Source organism: Rattus norvegicus, chromosome 4 (assembly GCF_036323735.1).
Source record: "Rattus norvegicus strain BN/NHsdMcwi chromosome 4, GRCr8, whole genome shotgun sequence".
Classification (NCBI taxonomy): Eukaryota; Metazoa; Chordata; class Mammalia; order Rodentia; family Muridae; genus Rattus; species Rattus norvegicus.
The window spans coordinates 7603320-7622777 of NC_086022.1; the positions used below are offsets into that span (position 1 = coordinate 7603320).

At 47.2% G+C, this 19458-nt stretch overlaps 1 protein-coding gene and 1 long non-coding RNA gene across 3 annotated transcripts in view; one reads left to right on the forward strand and one right to left on the reverse strand.

Annotated features, from left to right (window-relative positions):
* Nucleotides 1-17159, reverse strand: part of LOC134486705 (ataxin-8-like) — a 30444-nt gene extending 13285 nt beyond the window's left edge. The window contains exons 1-2 of one of the 2 annotated variants that reach the window (XR_010066042.1): nucleotides 16045-17159; nucleotides 15568-15710 (exon numbers count right to left, since the gene is read on the reverse strand). Coding sequence is in view for 1 of the 2 variants with exons in the window: in XM_063286893.1 (XP_063142963.1) it covers nucleotides 16045-16099 (55 nt within the window). In the remaining variant the exon portion in view is untranslated. Of the gene's footprint in view, nucleotides 1-15567; nucleotides 15711-16044 lie in introns of those variants that run through there. The other variant, XM_063286893.1, reaches the window with a different exon arrangement.
* Nucleotides 16237-18774, forward strand: LOC120102203 (uncharacterized). Its single transcript, XR_005503378.2, has 3 exons — nucleotides 16237-16578; nucleotides 17274-17373; nucleotides 17746-18774. It is a non-coding gene; the product is annotated as an uncharacterized LOC120102203 (long non-coding RNA).
* The last annotated feature ends 684 nt before the right edge of the window (nucleotides 18775-19458 follow it).

Here is a 19458-nt window from a genome sequence, read left to right on the forward strand (position 1 = left end):
TATAAGTGGACATTAACCATAAAGTATAGGATAACCATGTTACAATATACCAACCCAAAGAAGCTAAGTAACAAGGAGGGCCAAGTGAGAATGCTTGATTCTCACTTAGAAGATGATATAAAATAGACATCAGAGATGGAAGGAGGGAGGGAACTGGGTAAGAGAAGGGGTGGGGATCAGATCTGGGAACAGGGTAGGGGCTAGGAGGGAGAATAGAAATTGGTGGGCCCATCTCTGGGATGAACCAGAGACCTGGAACAGGGAAGGCTCACTGTGACCCTAGGGACAGGAAGTGACCCTAGCTGAGATTCCTAGCAGCTGGGGATATGGAGACTTCCAGTGGAGGTAGGGAGACATCAGCCCATCCATAAAAACTTCAATCCCAAATTTTTACTGACTACAAGATGTGCAGGGATAAAGATAAAGCAGAGATTGAGGGACCAGCCAACCAATGACTGCTCCAACCCATGGGAGACCCATACCATGGGAGAGAGCCAATTCCTGACACTATTAATGATACTCTGTTATGCTTGCAGACAAGAGTCTTATCCTCGGAGAGACTTCATCCAGCAAATGCAGAGACACACAGCCAAAAAATAGGCAGAGCTTCGGGAGACTTGTGGAAGAGTGGGGGCAAAGATTGAGGGAGCAAGAAGGAGCAAGGACATTGCAAGAAAAGCTACGGAGTGAGATAACCTGGACCTATGAGAACTTACAGAGATAGATTAAGCCTCACTGTGAAGGATTGAACACTCTGAAACCATGAGCAAGATAAGTGCTTCCTCCTTTTAGGTTGGTTATGTCAGAAGTTCTGCCAGGGCCACAAATGAAGCAATTAACACAGCAGAGGTGTCACAGGCACAGGCCACACCACTTCATATGTCTATGGGGACTACCAAAGGGCATACACTAACCGTGGGCTACAGATGTGTTTTGGTAAGTAGGAAAGTTCACCATCCTAGAATCCATGAGTCTCAGGGGTGGGCTGCATTCTGAACAGTCTCAATAAGGAGGTCAGTGGAGGAGTTAAAACTTAGGGTACACTGCAAAGAAAGAAAATATTTTGCAAGTGATCCAGCCCAAATGGCAGATGAGCACACACAGCTTTGTCCACAGGACATACAGAGCACACTGCGAGATGCTCACATGACAAAACCACCTCCCTTAGTGGGCCTCTCTCCCCAGTGCACCCCCAACCTGCTCTGGACACTGCTCACCTCTGTCCTCTCCATTCTTCTGCCTTATTCCCATCCTCCAAGGCCCAGTTCAGAGGTCATCCCCTATCATCCAGAGAAATGCTCTCTTCCTTAAAACCTCCAGGAATTGTTCACTTCCTTCTGGAGACTGGGTGTTGTCCTCAAGTAGTGTGTGGTGGTTTGAATATGCCTAGCCCAGGGAGTGGCACTATCAGGAGGTGTGTTAGAGTAGATGTGGTTTTGTTGGAAGAAGCGTGCCACTTTTGTGGGCGGGCTTTGAGACCCTTCTCCTAGCTGTCTTGGGGTGAGACTTCTCTTAGCTCCCTTTAGAACAAGATGTAGAACTCTCAGCTCCTCCTGTACCGTGTCTGTCTCAACACTACCATGCTCCTGCCTTGACGATAATGGACTGAACCTCTAAACCTATAAGCCCCAATTAAATGTTGTACTTTGTAGGAGCTGCCCTAGTGGACATTGTCTCTTCATGGCAAAGGGAACCCTAAGGCAGAAGTTGGTACCAGGGACTGGTGTATTGCTGTGATAGGTCTAACCATGTTTTTTATTTGGAGGAATGTGGATTTTGGAACTTTGGATTTGCAAAATCATGAAATGCTTTAAGTGGGACTCAATGGGCTATCCTAGTAGAAATATGAAAGACATTGGAGCTGAGGGTGATTTCAACTCTGGAGATGTTTTGGTGAAGAATGTTGCTGCTTTATGCCCTTGTCTGAAGAGTCTGCCTGAGGCTAAGGTAAAGAGATTTACATTAATTGCATTAACAAAGGAAGTCTCAAAAAAGCCCAATATAGACTTTGTCCTCTGGTTTACTCTCTTGAAGAGTCTTTTGAGCAAGTGTTGCAAGCTTAGAAAGGAAAAAATGCAAAATGTATTGTTCAAAGAGTAAAAAGGAAACCAGGAAGTAGAGTGAAGCTAAATCCTGTGTTCAAGGATATTAAATGGAATTTAGGAAATGGTGACTTTTGGGCAAGATCTCATGCAGATAAACTTATGCATTTGTAGTTGTATAAGGGAGAGTTATATTATGCTAGGTGTTACTTTGACCTGGTTATTGTTTTCATTTGAACACAAGGAGATTAATTATGTGTCAAATTAACAAGAGATGGGTTGTGATGGCTGTTCTCAGTTTTCAACTTGATTAAGATCTATAATGAAAATCTTAAGTCCAGGCATGATGGTACATGCCTTTAATCCCAGGAGACAGAGGAGGTAAACAGATCTCTGAGTTCAAAGGCATCCTGGTACAGAACAAGTTCCAAGTAGAGAAAAGTTGAAATCCAGGCATAGTGGTACAGTCCTTTAATCCCAGAGACAGAGGCACGCGTATCGCCCAGCTGAAGGTCAGTGTACAGAGCAAGTTCCAGGACCACCATGCTTAGGTAGTGAAGGTAGAACATGGGACCCCAGCAAGCTGCAGAATATGGCAACTTCAGCCATGTGGCTTTGACTGTAGAATCAAGGATATAAGAAGTCACTGGGACAATTGATGCTGGTTAGCTGGAGCTAAGAAATTAGTAGTGATTAAGAAGAAGCCAGCATCACTGAGGTGAAACCTTCTGGGAACTGTTTTCTGAGAACACAAAGAAGCTGTGTTCCAGAGATAGCCAAGATTGTACCTTGTGCTGCAGCTGAGCTTGTTAATGTATAAGAGTCACCCAGGTGGTACTGGTTTTGAAGGCATGAAAGGGTCATGAAGAGCAGCTCAGGTTTGGCACTATGAGAGGCCATGGAAGGCCATTGGTGAAGGTGCAGTCTCAGTTAAAGTTGGTGGCCTAGGACTGAAGGAGTCATGAAAGAGTTGAGACTTGGCATCCTGTAGGGAGCCTATGAGAGGCTATTGGTGAAGCCTAGTTGCAACAGAAGATCCTAGTGTATTGGAGATGCCAGTACCATGGAATGACCACCACGAAGAGCAGCAGCAATGAGTGGAGTCATCCAGAACCCACAGTGCTACAGAGGGCAGAGCTGGAGAAGTGACTCAAGCTCTTTAAAGGAGCACAGAAGATCATGTGTGGACCCCAGACATTGGAACAGGAAGCTGTGACGTTAAAGTTGCCTTGGATACCACAAGATGTTAGAAGTCTCAGAGCCATGGGATATCTACTGAGGAAAGCTCTAACAGGGAGTGGAACCAACCCAAGAGAAAGAAGTGTGTTGTTGATGAATTCCAGATATGCCAACAGCAATCAGCAATCAGCAATCAGTAGTTGGAGATCTGAAGAGCGTTTGGCATAGGACATGAAGACTTGGAGTTTGGAGTTTGACCAGCTGGTGTTTTGGTCTTACTTTGGTCCAGCATTTCCTTACTATGAAGTTTTGGAATGGTAATATATATAGTGAGATGTTGGAGGTATGTGATCTGCTTTTTGATTTTGATTTTATAAGGGATTGCAGATTAGTGATTGGATGAATCTCAGAAGAGACTTTGAACTTTGGACTCTTAACCTTGTTGAGACTGCTATAGACTATGGGACTTTTGAAGCTGGACTAATGTATTTTGCCTTATGCTATGTTTAGGTATGGCCCCCATAGACTCATATGTTTGAACAAAGCTATAGGGTTCAGGAAGTGGAATATAATGGTTTATATATGCTCGGCCCAGTGAGTGGCACTATTAGGAGGTGTGGCCTTATTGGAGTAGGTGTGGCTTTGTTGGAGGAAGTCTGTCAGTTTGGGGGTAGACTTTGGGGTAGACTTTCTTCTCCTAGCTGCCTTGAGGCAAGTCTTCTAGCAGCCTTCACATGAAGATATAGAACTCTCAGGTCCTTCTGTACCATGCCTGTATAGATGCTGCCATGCTCCTGCCTTGATGATAATGAACCTCTGAACCTGTAAGCCAGCCCTAATTAAATGTTATCTATTATAAGAGTTGCCTTGATGGTTATTGTGTCTCTTCACTTCAATGGAAGCCCTAACTAAGACACAGTGGTCTCAACCTTCTTAAAACTGCAACCCAACAATAAAAATGTTTTTGTTGCTGCTTCCTAACCACAATTTTGCTACTGTTATGAGTCATGGTGTAAATATCTGTGGTTTCCAAAAGCAACTCCTGTGAAAGGGTCATTTGACACCCCTTCCAGGGGTAGAGATCCACAGGAAGGACTGCTGCCCTAAAGCAATGTGGGCTTCACTGGCACAGTGAGCTAGCCTCACTCACCCCTCCCGAACCCTGCCAGTTCTTCCCCCAGAATCCAGAACCTAGACCCAGACCCCACAGGCAGCAAACACAGATGTTATCGGAAAAACAGCAAGGCAGATAGACATTCAGTAAATACGAGTCCTCACCATTGCTCCAGCCTCTCCCCTACACCTGCCCTCCCCTTGCTCCAGCCTCTCCCCTACACCTGCCCTCCCCTTGCTCCAGCCTCTCCCCTACACCTGCCCTCCCCTTGCTCCAGCCTCTCCCCTACACCTGCCCTCCCCTTGCTCCAGCCTCTCCCCTACACCTGCCCTCCCCTTGCTCCAGCCTCTCCCCTACACCTGCCCTCCCCTTGCTCCAGCCTCTCCCCTACACCTGCCCTCCCCTTGCTCCAGCCTCTCCCCTACACCTGCCCTCCCCTTGCTCCAGCCTCTCCCCTACACCTGCCCTCCCCTTGCTCCAGCCTCTCCCCTACACCTGCCCTCCCCTTGCTCCAGCCTCTCCCCTACACCTGCCCTCCCCTTGCTCCAGCCTCTCCCCTACACCTGCCCTCCCCTTGCTCCAGCCTCTCCCCTACACCTGCCCTCCCCTTGCTCCAGCCTCTCCCCTACACCTGCTGTTGCTCATCCACACCTCTATTGCTCTCTAAAATATACCATCTCAAGGTAAAGAAAAAATTTTGATGCCTTTGGAGAACTACCTGATTGAGACTGAAGAGTTAATTTTCAAAGCCCAGAAGCAAGGCTGGTGAGGGAGTAGCGTGCTCTGGAAACACAACACACCCTTCAAGGTCAAAGCCAGGGTTGGTCATTAAAGATGGAATTAATCTTGATGCCACAACTTGACATCTTGTGGCGCATTAGGAAACTTCTGAGGTGCTATAATTGTACAATCCAATACTACAAGAACAGAACAAGAAGAAGTTTCAGTTCCTGAATCCGCCCCCAGCTGATGCCGGATATTTTTATAGCTGACCAAATCCTGAGGTGGTGGAGCCCTGATTCCTGCCCCCATCTACAGAACCATGAGCAGTGAGCTCCCACCTTAGTCCCAATGCTGCAGAAACAGGGCCTTTGCTAGCAGAGCCTGCATGTGTTCATGGGGATCCACCAGAGGCAGGACAACTGGCAGCTAACGGTTAAAGGGTGGCATGCTCCTGAAGGACAGCCACAGACTCACATACAAAAGGACAAACATGTCCACATGAACTCAGAATCCTCAAATGAACCTGTTCCAGGCCCTGCTCAACCCTTGACCCCTCCTATGATGGATCGTTACTGCTCCCTTGAGCATCAGTACCTGCTCCATGGATCAGACATAAATACACCTTCCTGACCAAGCCCCCAGCAGATCTTATGAGTAGTGATGTTATCATCACTGGTACTTTAGGTCTCTAAGTGGGATGCCAGCCACATATAATACCATGCACCCATTCACCAGCACAAAGCACAAAGCACCGTCCCACTCCAAAGCTATAACCCTGCACCCTGGAACCCACAAGTTTGCATTTTAATGACAAGGTGTGGACTTGGGTTCTGAATATACAGAATGGCTTGCCCAGGACATCCGGTCTTTTCTAATCCAACCCCCTGGGCTGCAGCTGCTTTCCCTGGTCTCTAGCAGCCTTCTACTTGGTTAGATATATTGTTGCCTCCCCTGGGACCGACCCCCTGCCATACCTCTGCCTGCCTTGGAGTTCCACTTTGGAGCCAAGTGGCCAGCTTCTATCTGACTTCTGCCAGGGTTCCCAGGCACTGCGTGTCACCCACCTGCTCCATTCACTGCATATGTGGTCTCCAAAAACGAATCTATATTATGTCAACTTCTACCTGTCCTAGGACAGCATGGCACTTGGGGCTAAGCAGAGCATCAATTGCATTGCTCACAGCTCTGTTTCTAGAACCCATGTACCATGCTCTCTCCCATCTCTGCTTCCTGTTCCTTATCCTGGTTCCAGAAGTCCCTCCGCCACTCTGCCTGACTCAGCCTGACATGCCATCCCATAGGCCTGCACATCCTGAGAAACTCTGGGTCAATAATAATAGCCACTTGTTTCCAAACTTCACAGCTTCATGAAAAGCTCTTATTTTTTTATCCTTCCCTACCCAATCCAATCTCCTGCATCATGCTTCATGGTTCCAGTCTTCCTTGGACACCCACCAGTCAGATGGGGAGCCTTGCTACATACCTGGTGAGGTGTTATATTCATAGCACCCAAGGATGAGCAAAAGAAGTTGGGGGGACCCTTCTACGAAAGGACCCTTCCCTTTCTTAAATTTCCTTTGATGTGTATTTTGTCACAGCAATGAGGGGGAAAGCAATAAAGAAGCAGACAGAAAGATGAGGTATATTAGAGGCAAGGCGCGCCAGAGAAAAAAATGAAGGATGAGGGAAGCCTGCACAGTCAGGGAAAGTGTACCATCTTAAGCCACCCATGGCCACTGAAGCCTAAGAATCAAAGCAGCAAAAGAACCCAAGGCACCCCAAAGGACGGATCCAAAGAAAGTCCAAACGCACTCCAAGAATAGACATAGAGAACTGCCTGTGTGGGCTGTGGCGTCGGTCTTGCATAGTCCAGAATCAGAGTCGACAAATTGACCAGACATGAAAACAGGAGGAACTCTCTATGCCGACCAAAATAGGCTGTTTTTCTTGTCATTGTTCCCTAAACAACCAATTAGGCTATAATTTATATGACACTTCAATCATATCTGGTGTCGCAGGCAAGCTAGTAATTACTTTAGTATGTGAGGGTATGTGTGTGTAAGCAGACAATGTGCTTGCTACTTGATGAGATCTGCAGACTTTGGTGGTCATGGGGATCTTGGGACCAATCCCTTAGCAGATCCCTCGGCAGAACTTTTTTTTTTTTTGAACTAAAGCCTGATTTTTTTTATTTTTATTAACTTGAGTATTTCTTATTTACATTTTGATTGTTATTCCCCTTCCTGGTTTCCAGTCCAACATCCCCCTAACCCCTTCCCCTCCCCTTCACTGGGGGTTCAGTCTTGGCAGGACCAAGGACTTCCCCTTCCACTGGTGCTCTAGGATATTCATTGCTACCTATGAGGTCAGAGTCCAGGGTCAGACCATGTATAGTCTTTGGGTAGTGGCTTAGTCCCTGGAAGCTCTGGTTGGTTGGCATTGTTGTTCATATGGGGTCTCGAGCCCCTTCAAGCTCTTCCAGTTCTTTCTCTGATTCCTTCAACGGGGGTCCTATTCTCAGTTCAGTGGTTTGCTGCTGGCATTCGCCTATGTATTTGCTGTATTGTGGGTGTGTCTCTCAGGAGAGATCTACATCCAGCTCCTGTCGGCCTGCACTTCTTTGCTTCATCCATCTTATCTAGTCTGGTGGCTGTATATGTATGGGCCATATGTGGGGCAGGCTCTGAATGGGTGTTCCTTCTTCGGCAGAACTTTTAAGAAGACCCCGTGGTCCGGTGAGTGAGGAGTCTGTGTAACTACACCTCCATCGTTCCTTACTGCTGCTGTAAGACACCTGTGGGAACTTACTGCTTAGAGCAGGAATTAACTGTCATGCAGGCCCAGAGTTAGTCCATCATGGACAAGACTAGAGTGTCCTGCTGCTGCTTTCTCCCACAGACTGCAGGAGGACATGTCTACTCCCCACCTCCTTAAGGGTCACCTGCTGGCCACTCTTTGCATTTTCTGATCTCTTCTGCCTTCAAAGCAATGAATTTCTCTGATGCTCACCATATCCTGTTTTTCTCTTTCTTTCTGAGGACATTTGGTTTTCAGTCCATGCTAATTACTAGCATGAGCTCCTCCCACAATCAGCTGGCCAGTAGCCCTAACTCCTCTTTGCCACGTAGTCCAAAAGAGATGTAGAATCAGTTAGGCTTCCTCCACTGGGATGTAGCCTGACCTTGAAGGGTGTCTAAATCTTGGGATAAGATTCCATGACCTCCTCATTCTTGCATCTTTCTTCAAAACCGGTACCGCCAACTGTGTTACCAAGGTCTGCTTCCATGAAGACAATACAAGCCACAAGCTGCTCCAGCTGGCTTTTCCCCCAGGTTCTTTCAGTGTTTTTTGTTTGTTTGTTTGTTTTGTCACATTTTGCCACTATTATACCCCCAAAGGCCGCCCTCTCCAAGAGCTCTGTCTTTTGCTCCTTGGAACCCGTTCAGAACAGCTCTCAGCAGGAGCCCAAGCTCCACAGTGCAGGCTTCCACCTCGCTCTTGACACTGGGGGAAATGATAACTGCTCCTCACAGTGGGGGCTGGGGCTTCCAAACTGCATCAGTGTGGTCTGTGCACTGCTGGCCTGCTCTCTGGGCCTTCTGATAAATTCTAAATGTCAGAGGTGAAGGCATATTGAAGTTGAGGGAGACTTCCCAAGTACCAGAGCATATTACACACTGTATCCATGAACCTGTGAGGTTGACTCTGTGCAGGCCATTAAACAGACAAGAAAGATAAAACCAGACAAAACTGGAGTGTCCAAATCCAAGTATCCTTGTGCTGCTGTGCCACAAGCTTCTGAAAGGGCAGCAGTTACCTAGGTAACTTGTGAAGGAAGGCCACTCTGCATCCATTACCTTCCTAGTGGTTACTAAGGTGACAGCTGGGAAATGCACTTAGATAACACAGAGGCAGAAGAATTTATTTCTTTTAAGGGAAAGGAGTCTTCGGTTATCACCCCTCCGTCTGTTCCTCTGGAGGCTGTACTGCCTGTCTCAGCCACAATGCCGCCTTCTGTGTGTAGGTAGTCTGCCACATTCTCCCTTCCCTTATGACATTCCTGCAGGGCAGCCATGCTGCCATGTTGCATGGGGGTGTGACTTTACTCAGTCTTCTGCCACCTCCTTGGGGATTTCCACAAACAGCCTCAGGAGCAGCTGCACCAGAAAAGGCCAGATGGAGGAGGTCCTCCTCAGGGGAACTGCCACCCACCTCCAGACACAAGAGTGGGGTAAACAGCTACTACAGTCCCCTTACCCTGGGCCTCTCTACTCCTGGTACATCAGAGAATGAACCAGGTGGCAGCCTTGCAGGGTCGACAGTCTGGGAGCCAGCCAGCTAGTGCAGCCTAGGTCAGCCTATGGACAGCCGCCATCCACTGTGCTGTGTGCTGGCTCCTCTAGTGCACATTCCCAACAGCAGCTTAGCGGCCCGCCTGGCGCGCATTGTATTTTAGACTCCTACGGGCTTTGAATGGGGCAGATAGCAAAGCTGGGTATTGAGAAAAGCTGGCACATGGGACTCACATTGTGCTGGAGAAAGTAGGCTTCCATGCTCAGACCTTCCAAGCAATCCTCGGCCTGAAGGTCACCCAGCAGTGTGACTAAGCCACAGCAAGTATGGCTGAGCTATAAGTCTCCGGGAAATGAAAATCCCTTTGTGTCCAGTCCGGAAGGTCACATGCTGCCATTTGAGATTGCCTAGACAAGCAGAGTATCCACCCCTACAAAGGTGACAGCATTGGGGACCTAAGTCAGCACTGCTGCCATCCACCAAGAATGCAGCATTGAGCAAAGGCGCAGCATCTAATCACACACAAATGCCATTGTGATCACAATGCCCTACAATAAAGAGGTGCTTGTTTGAAAGGCCACCCATCAGGCTGTCCTGGTAGGACAAGTAGCCCCAGCAAAGTACCAGGCCCTTGACTTCACAGAGCTGCTGATCCTCAGCTTCTCTGTAGTGGGGAAGATACCGTCCATTCCTTTGTGCAGGGCACTTGTGTTCTACTGTGGCTGTGCATACTGACTTGACAGACAAGCACCCATAGGCCAGGTTCCAGAAGACTGGTCACTGTATGTTCCTTAGTCAATCAACACACAGCCCTTGTTCATTTTGGGGATGGGGAGACACAGAGAGACAAAGAGACACAGATATCTGTTTGTAGAGACAACTGGACGCATGTTGTTGCAGTCCAGTCACCCAGCTTGAATGAGGCAGATCTAATGGATCTGTTTTGTCCATGGTACTTCGTGACAGCAGCCTTATGCTTAGAGACACTGGGTGTCTTGAACACTGTGCCAGGACCATCAACAACAAAACAGCAAGTAAAGGACAAAACGCATTAGTAATGACACCACACAGACCTCAACAAGTATGCTTATCTTCAGAGTGAGCAAAGACAAGCAGTCAGGGCATCTGTGATGTTGTCCCACCACAGCCAGGATCACATGTGTCTATCACTGGAATTTTCCAGCATGCTGTACCTGAAAATCTCCTCAAAGGTACTGACTTTTGGACTGAAAATATATTTGAGGAGGTAGGTGTATTCGCCTAGGCCTATGTCTCTCTGGCTTTGAGTTGAAAGTGTAACTCTACCAAGGCATGTAAGCTCTTCATGATATTGCCCCTCTGGAGTCAAGGGTTATAACAACAGAAAACCAGGTGATGTGAGCCTGACCACATGTTTGGGGGAAGTTAGGTGAGGGCAAAGCCTTTGTTTGCAAGCCTTGACCACTAGGTTCTCAGTATGTACAACCACAGCAGAACATAAGTGTCTTTCACAAGGAAATGGGTGACATCTTATCCACTACAGAGAAGCTAAGGGACAGTTGCCTAAGCCAACTGCTCAAAAAGAGCTTTTATCACTGAGAACCAAGACTTCTGCTGATCTTTGTGTCCTTGGCCTGGCAAAGGCCCTCTATTTAGCAAGGATTCTTACTCACCAATATGGTCAGATACTTGAATCAAACCATACCACAGGCTGAGCAGGTATTCAGTAAACCCTGGTAACAGGACAACCACATCTGTTCTTGCCTAGCAGACTGAGGTGGCATGACCCTTGCCTATGGACTGGTTGGCAAACATCTGCTCCCAAAGCCCAGACAACCTGGGGTTTAGACACCATAGTCTCTCAGTACTGTGAAACCTGCAGATAAGGCAGTCAAGTCCTGGGGAGAAAAGTCTAGACTGGAGAAGTATATAGGCTATGTCTCTGTTACTGTGATATTTGGTTCTGGGAAAGGTTCTGAATCTCTCTTACACACACCTCACAAGAAGATTGCCTCTGCTAACTCTCAAATGCTAACAGTCATGTGTGAGCAACAAACATCTCTTCAAGGAAAATCTTCCAACTGACTCAATTTCTGAACACTCTGTGGGTTAGCTATGTCTCATTGCTGTGACCAAATACCTGACAGGAGTTCAGGGGATAACGGGTTCATTTGGGCTTACGATTAAAAGGAATAGAGGCATCTGGTATCTATATCATTGTGGCAGAAAAAGTGCAAAGGCCAAAGTATGAGGCACCCAGTCACAATGCATCCAGTCAGGAAGCACAGTGAAACAGGAAGTGGGACCAGGAGGATGCCCAAGCTCAGTGACTCAGGTCCTCTAGGTAGGCCCCATATTAAGGCCAGCACCCAGTAGGAAGCCTAGCATTCCAACGGAGGCCTACCACATCCAAACCACTTCATGAAGAAAGGTGGCCTTTCACAGAGCTCAGCTCCCATGTGAGCAGAGACAGCCTTCTAACATAAGCTTTCTCAATGCCAACTGACGTGTACATGGCAGATGATAGAGATGACAGACTCACTGCTGGTAACAGAGCCCTGGCCACCATCACAAAAGTCAAGCTCTTTGGGGTTCCTGCATTGTGTTCTGCACAACACAAGACTATGCTCTCCCTTTCAAAACACACTTAGCAACTTTCCATGAAATAGCACAGGAGGCATTTTTGGGCCATCAAGACAGTGTGACCAAGTGTAGGATGGGGCTGGCTAGGCACCGATGACAAAGGTGGTAAGAGGCTGGAGACCCAGCTCAGCAGCAAGCTCTTGTATGTTTTCCTGGGCCCCTGAACTCAGAGACCAGACTCGTCCATTTCTAGACTGCACAAGCAAGGGAAGCCAGACTAAGAAAACTTCTTTGCCTCCTCTAGTCTTGTATCTAGGGTGACACACCAGAAAATGCTGTCAAGGAGAGCAGGGGGTCAGGGTTTCATTGTTACTTATCAGTGACTGTCCCTTTGAACTCTCTAGAAACAATCTGGCCATGAAGCAGAAGTTACAGCAAAAATAGAGAAGGCCATCATAGAAATAAAATCAAAACCTCAGTAGATGCCACCATACTATTACAATAACTGTATTGAAGATGGATGGTGACAACTATTGGCAAGGATGCGGCTAAGAGGAAGCTCTTACACTATTGATGGGAGTGAAACCAACACAAGCAATGTGGAAGGGCATGAAAGTGCTTGCCACCACCCTCAGTCTCTCCCCTCAGCAATCTTAAACGACAACTGTCCACCTGTGCTCTCTGTTGACAAATGAGCAAAATAAAGTGTGGAACTTACACACAATAGATTACTCACCAATAAATGGACAAAATCCTGTCATTTGCAGCAATACTATTAGAAATTAGGAACATGATGCTAACTGCAATAAGCCATGCACAGAAATAGGCCTCGTGTGCTCTTTTTTTATGTGGACATCACAGCAGCTGATCTCATGGAGTTGAAAGTAGAATGACACCAGAGCCTAAGACAGAGTGAACTCAACTAAGGAGGACTATATTTAGATGAGAAGAGGAAGACCTGTTGTGTATCTGTGCAGTCTGTGTGAATCAGGCATGACTATGGTATATAATAGTGTAGAGAACACTACAGGGTAGCTAGAAAAGAGGATGGAGAGGTAACTACTAAAGGTTATAGAAATGCTAATTATCTTGATTTGATCCTCAATGTTTTCATGCACTGAAACTTACCACTTAAGTGCACAAAATTATTATAAAATAATAAAATAATAGAAGTCAGCCACCCTCATTGCTGCCACCACAACAAGCACATTCGTTTCCATGACCTCCTCAGCACTGACAATTTCTCCTCCTCTTCCCCTCCTCTTTCCCCTCCTCCTCCTCCCCTCCTCCTCCTCCCCTCTTCCTCCTTCCCATCTCTTCCTCTTCTTCCTTCTCCTCCTCCTTTTCCTCTTCCTCCTTCCTATCTCCTCCTCTTCCTCCTTCTCCCCCTCCTCCTTTTCCTCTTCCTCTTTCCCCTCTTCCTCCTTCCTATCTCCTCCTCTTCCTCCTTCTCCCCCTTCTCCTTTTCCTCTTCCTCTTTCCCCTCCTCCTCCTCCCCTCTTCCTCCTCCCCTCCTTCCCTCCTCCTCCTTCCCATCTCCTCCTCTTCCTTCTTCTCCCCCTCCTCCTTTTCCTCTTCTTCCTCTTCCTCCTTCTTCTCCTCCTCCTCCTCCTCTTCCTTCACTATCACCTTCCTACGGGCAGTGCCTCTTGCAGGTAACCCCTAATGTGGCCTAAATGTAGGTGTCTCTTGCCCTTCTAGACTGTGTTCTTGAACTCAGAATGACTCAGATAGTCCATTGTGCTGTAGAAAGTTTCCACACTGTGGTGAAGGATCTAGATTAAGCACCTCTCTTTTGGAAGAACCATCTGGAAGAGCCATGTGCCAGGCCACTGAAGATCACTCAAGCCTCACAGGTCCCAGGAGCTCTTCCTGAGAATCCAGTGTGCCACATGGGGACAACTCTGCTGCAGCCCATTTTTGCAGGGTGTCCTTGGGCTAGCACTCCCCTCTCACATTCCTCAGTCTTTGCTGGTGCACTCTCATGTTTGCCTAACTCCAAGGCCTTCCTCCCTCCCCTCTTGGCTTTGTCTTAAGGGTTCCCAGAAGGTCAACTTCCCCTGCCCTCCCCCACCTCTCCAGTGGAGTAGGCACAACCCCACTGATAACACATCTTTCTATGTTAGCTCAACTCCAGGGGCAAAGAGCAGAGGCTTAACCACCCAAACAATTCTGGGTGAGCAAACTCTGCACTAAAGACATTTAGGGGCCAAAGACCTTCCAGGCTCACAGCCACTCAGCAAGAAGTGGAGATAAGACAGTCGGGGTCCAAGCCACTGCACGGGCCTCTTTGTATCTCACAGTTGGCCCCAAAAAGGCCCCTTTATAGAGGGCCAAGGCTGTATTAAAGGCAAGGAAAAATGTCTCTCAGCCCCCCAAAAGTAAACTACTCATGAATGTACAGCTTTGAGAGTTTTACAGGGGATTACTTCTGTCTTATCTCCACAGAGGAAGGGAAGGCAAGGCCTGAGCAGGCAGACAGGTGCTGCATTCCTCAGTACCACCGCAGAGCCACCTCCCACCATGCACACGGAGCAGCAGCCATAAACAGGCAGCAGTGACTTTGGAGTCAGAGTTGGAGCTCTCACCACTGCGGGCACTGGTGTCACCCTTTGATTCTGAAAATCACATCCTCTGCCATTCAGTGGAGATGGTGGTGATATGGACATCATAAGCCCAAAATGAGACTACAAAAATATAAGAAAGAGGTTCCTAATAAATCTTGAATGCACTCAAAGGCTCTCTAGTGGAAAGAGTCAAGAACAAATCCCAACCTGTACTGTAATCTGAGACTAAGAACTCTGAACCGCAAAGCATCCCAGGATGCAAGACTCTTGGGATGAAACCACAAGGTCCAGAACAACCGGGATGAGGGGGCTCATGGGCATTTAAGCTTCCAAAATTCCATTGTGGGGAAAAAAATTACCTCAATGAGACTCAAGGATGTAAAGCATCTATAGTGCCACCCTGCTGGGAGCCACCTTCCCAGCACACCCAGCACACAGGTCAGAGGCCATGTGGTGAGGCAAGCCTTTGTAAATTTCCCTCCTCACTGAGTAAAAGCTTCTACAATGAAGGGGCAGGCCATTCGGGTTGCTTGGTGACTGACACTACATCCACTCCTTAGCCCCCAGGGCTCAACAATGACCTACCACCTAAACGGGACAATCAGTGACCAACCACCTGCAAAGGACCTCAGAGATCTATGAGGGAGTACCACCCCCAGGGTTTGAATTATGTGGATCCTAAACAGAACAGAACATGTGCTCCTTCCTGGGTGACAACAAGTAATTGTCAGCAATTGAGATTAAGTTTCTCATACAGATGGTCTCTAACTTATGACTTGGGGCTTCTTAGTTCAATATGTAGTGAAGGTATGTATTTAATGGAAACAATTCTTCAAACTGAGTCCTGGAGGTCACCAGAGAGACTGGAGTGCCAGGTTTTCATGTTTGTGCTATGGGTGGACTCTGTATTCATGTTAGCAGAATGATAGCAACATGCTGACCTATTATTACAAGCCAAAGAACATCTGTATTCTTACATTCTATAAAATGTGTCTTTAAAAGCAAAAACAAAAACCAAGATGCTTTCAGTGGTCTCTGATTGACACTTTTCTCTGCTACAGCTAAGTTAACCAGACAGAAGGCAGACTTCACTTTAAAAGGTAAAAATCAAAGGTTTACTGTTCTAAGGTTTGTGGGTTGAGATTGGAATACAAACTTAGTTTTAGGGGTGAGAGTATTTATGTGTGAGGTGGACAGGAGTTGGAGTGCTTCAGTCACTTCCATCACACCCTGCAGGGGGAAGAAAAAGGAAGCTTAGCGATGACCCAGACCATGCCTGGGCACTTTGTATGTGTCAGATAATTCAGGGGCATGTGCCACTATGCTTCTCACAGGGTATAAGAGAATAGATCCCTGCCTCTTGTGAGCTAGCAGAGAATGGGAGGGACTCCTTGCTTGTAGCATGACTGATAGACAACAGGACAGTGCGCAGTGACTAGTAGATAATAGGACTCCCAGCCTCTCCCAAGGCTAGTGGGGATGTAAACCATCTGGACTCACATGAAAATAACTTAGTGATTCTTCAGAAGTTAAATCTGTAGTTACCAAAAGAATTAAAACTTACATTCACAAAAATGTACATAAAAGAGGAGGATCTGTTTGGGGGGATATCTGTCCATCGCAGCAGAGAAGACAAGGCAGTGGGGAAAGGTGAAGCCAGGGCATGCAACACAACCTCTTCACTTCTTGGTGAATCATAAAGCTGGGTGGGGCCACAACAATCTTCAAGCCACTCCCCACACAGTGACCCACCTTCAACAGATATTTCCACAGCCTTCCAGGGCATCCCCAGCCAGAGTGCTCAAACACTTGAGCCCATCTCTGAAGGCTATCTCTGATCCAGGCCATCACACCACAGAAAGGAATAAAATACTGAAGCATGTTACATCAAAATGGAGGTGCTGCAAAACACCACCCTGAGAGAAAAGCCTGCTGTGCCCAGCGCAGCTTCACCCAAGCACATGAGGGCCTCCTAGCAGGGGAGCCCACGAAGACAGAAACCTGTTGGTGTTTGGTCTGTTGCTATGTATTGTAATGGCCTCCAAGATCCGGTTGCCTGAGGGACAAGGAGATCCTCGTGGACACCATGTGATGCTATGTAAGTTTAGCCCCCAAGTTATCCTTAACTAATCAATAAAGACACCTACAGTCTGTAGCTGAACAGAAGAAAGGTAGGCAAGTTTTGGTCCCTGAGGAAGAGACAACAAGGAGAAGAGAGAGAAAAGAGAGAAGGAGAAAGTGACATGGAGTGAGTGAACCATGAAAACATGACCATGAGGGCTGGCCAATTGGAGTAAGAGCATTCCAGAACACGGAACATGACAAGTTATAACTAGGGGTTATCGATAGGGAAGTAGACAAAATAGCTTAGAGGGTAGATATCTGCCCAGCTCTAGTGCTGTTATAAATATAAAAGTTTTGTTTTATCTTTAATTTAGGAACTGAATGATCCAAGGTGAGGTAGAAACCCCTGATTAATATTTCCCACAACATAAATTAGATTTCTGGCATGGGGGAAGGGAGAGAAGAATGGCTAGTGACTGTGGAGTTTCTTTCCAGGTGGTGAAAATGGGTAAGAATTAGTGGCCCATCTCTGTAGACAACACAAAGAACCCACTGGCTTACATACTAGAAATTGTTTAGTGAACATTATCTCTAGTGAAAAACATAAAGAAAATAAACCAGGTGCTGGGGAGGTGCCTCAGTCACACAAGCTCAGGGACCTGGGCTTGGGTTTGGTCCCAGAAGTCATGTAAAAGAGTCTAGTGTGATGGCACTCACTTGTAATTCCAGTGCTGGAGAAGCAGACAAGAAGATCCCTGGGTCTCAATGGACTGGATCCTGCCTGATTGTTGAGCTTCAGGTCCATTGAGAGACTGTCTCATAAAACAAGGTGGGTGGCACCTGGGACAAAACCTGAGATACACACACACACACACACACACACACACACACACACACACACACGCATGTGCACCTACATACAAAGGTGTACCCACATATTCTAACTATTACTTAATTAGCTATTAACTAATAATTGATTAAGATAAATCAATAAGGGTCAAAGCAATTTCATTTCAGAGTATAGTCTTCAGTCTGGGAGGTTCTTCTAGTGACCTGGCCATAAAGACCAAATTAGCTTCCTTGCATAGCTCTTTCCGTATTTGTTGATAGTTGTATGTTTCCTTAGTGTTTACTTTCCTATAGGCTGATCTAGACTATCTGACGGGGCCATTTGCTCATGCTTTGTCTATCACCTCCCCAGGTCATGCTTGTTCAATGGACCCTGACCACATCCGTGGATGGATAAATGGGCGGATGAGTAGATGCATGAATGAAGAGATGGGTGCATGAGTGAATTGATGGATATGTGGGTGGAGGGATGTATGGATGGGCAGATGGATGGATTGTGGATAGATAAAAGCAGAGATTATATATGAGGGCTATGGATGAGTGAATATTTGAATAGGAGGGTGGCTGATGGACGGGCATATAGGGTAGTAGTTAGTATGGATGCATAATTACATAGTTAGACATGTGGGTGAGCAGATAAATCAGTCCCTGAAATGGATGAGTGGATATATAGATAGAAGGATGGATAGATGAATGACAGCTAGATGGTTAGGTAGACAGCAGATAGATAGGTAAGTGGATGGGTGAGTGGATAGGCAGATGAATAGGTGATTTGATAGGGGAATGGGTAGATGGACAGATGAGCAAATGGATGGCTAGGTGAGTATGTGGGTGGAAGGTTGGGTATAGGTGGGTGGGTGAGTAGATGGATATGTGTGGGTGGGCAGGTGGGTAGGTGAATGTAGGGTGGATGAATGGGTCGGTGAGTAGATAAAGGGCCGAATGGGGAATGAGGAATCCATGTCCCTCTTCCCCCAGAGAACTTCACCATGGACGAAATCAAGATACATATGCACACATACTCTCACATCCCAGGTTAGAAATGAAGGGTCGACATGACTTAATATAGAAAGACCTCACTTCCTTCCATGTTCCATTCCTCCCACTACCCACAGATCCAGGTATGGGGAGCTGTGTGACTGAGTTAGGTGTAGACCTGGGCAACATCTTCCTAAAATGCCCACCCTTTCCTCACAGTATTAACTGGTATGTTCTACTCTTGCTCCACTGTAGAGGCAAGCACATGCTTTCAGAAGTGTTCATTTTGAAAAGGATTCCTTCCTGACTCCATAATCATCTCCCTTCCACCAAAGAGAGGAGGAAAAGCAGGAAGAGGAGGAGGGAGTGGGAGCAGGAAACTAAAAAACAAATGCAAACCTCACCATGCTCTGGGCAAAGTCATTGAAACAAAGCTGGGTGAGCTCACAGCTTTGGAAGGGCTGGGTGGTCAGCAATGAATCAGACCGACCAAGCTCTTTGTTGTCTGTAATGGTAGGCCAGTAAGTGGCTCAAGGCAGAACAAAGCAGTTCTGTGAGGAGGCTACCAAGCAGAGGGCTGAGCTGGGAACAGAACAGAACAGAAGGCAGAGTCCTCAAATGTGGGCTGGGGGGCAGGCAGAAGTACAAGGTCATTGGAGCACATGCTCATAGTGGGATGCAAACAAAGAATGGAGACTCGGGCCCATGCAAGGTCAGGAGATGGTGCGGCCATCAACCCATGCATGGTCAGGAGGCCCTGTGGCCATCAGTGAGACTTTCTAGAGGGGAGGCATTTAGATTGAGAACTATCTTCAATCTACCACCTTCCGGGAGCTTCAGAGACAGCTTCAGAGCTGTCCCTAGCAGCTCCACTCTCCAGTCCTGACTTACATTCTGGTCGGGCACCTCTCTAGAGCATCTCTGCCCGAGTATCTCTGCTGGGCACCTCTCTAGGGCACTGACCTCCGTCACTGGCCAGCTTCAGGTTGGGTCAGCCTGCTCTGCCATCTGCACCTTTTCTAAGACGCTGTCCCCACAAACACCTGGGGGAGAAGACATTTGTCCACATTCCAGGTGATGGACTAAG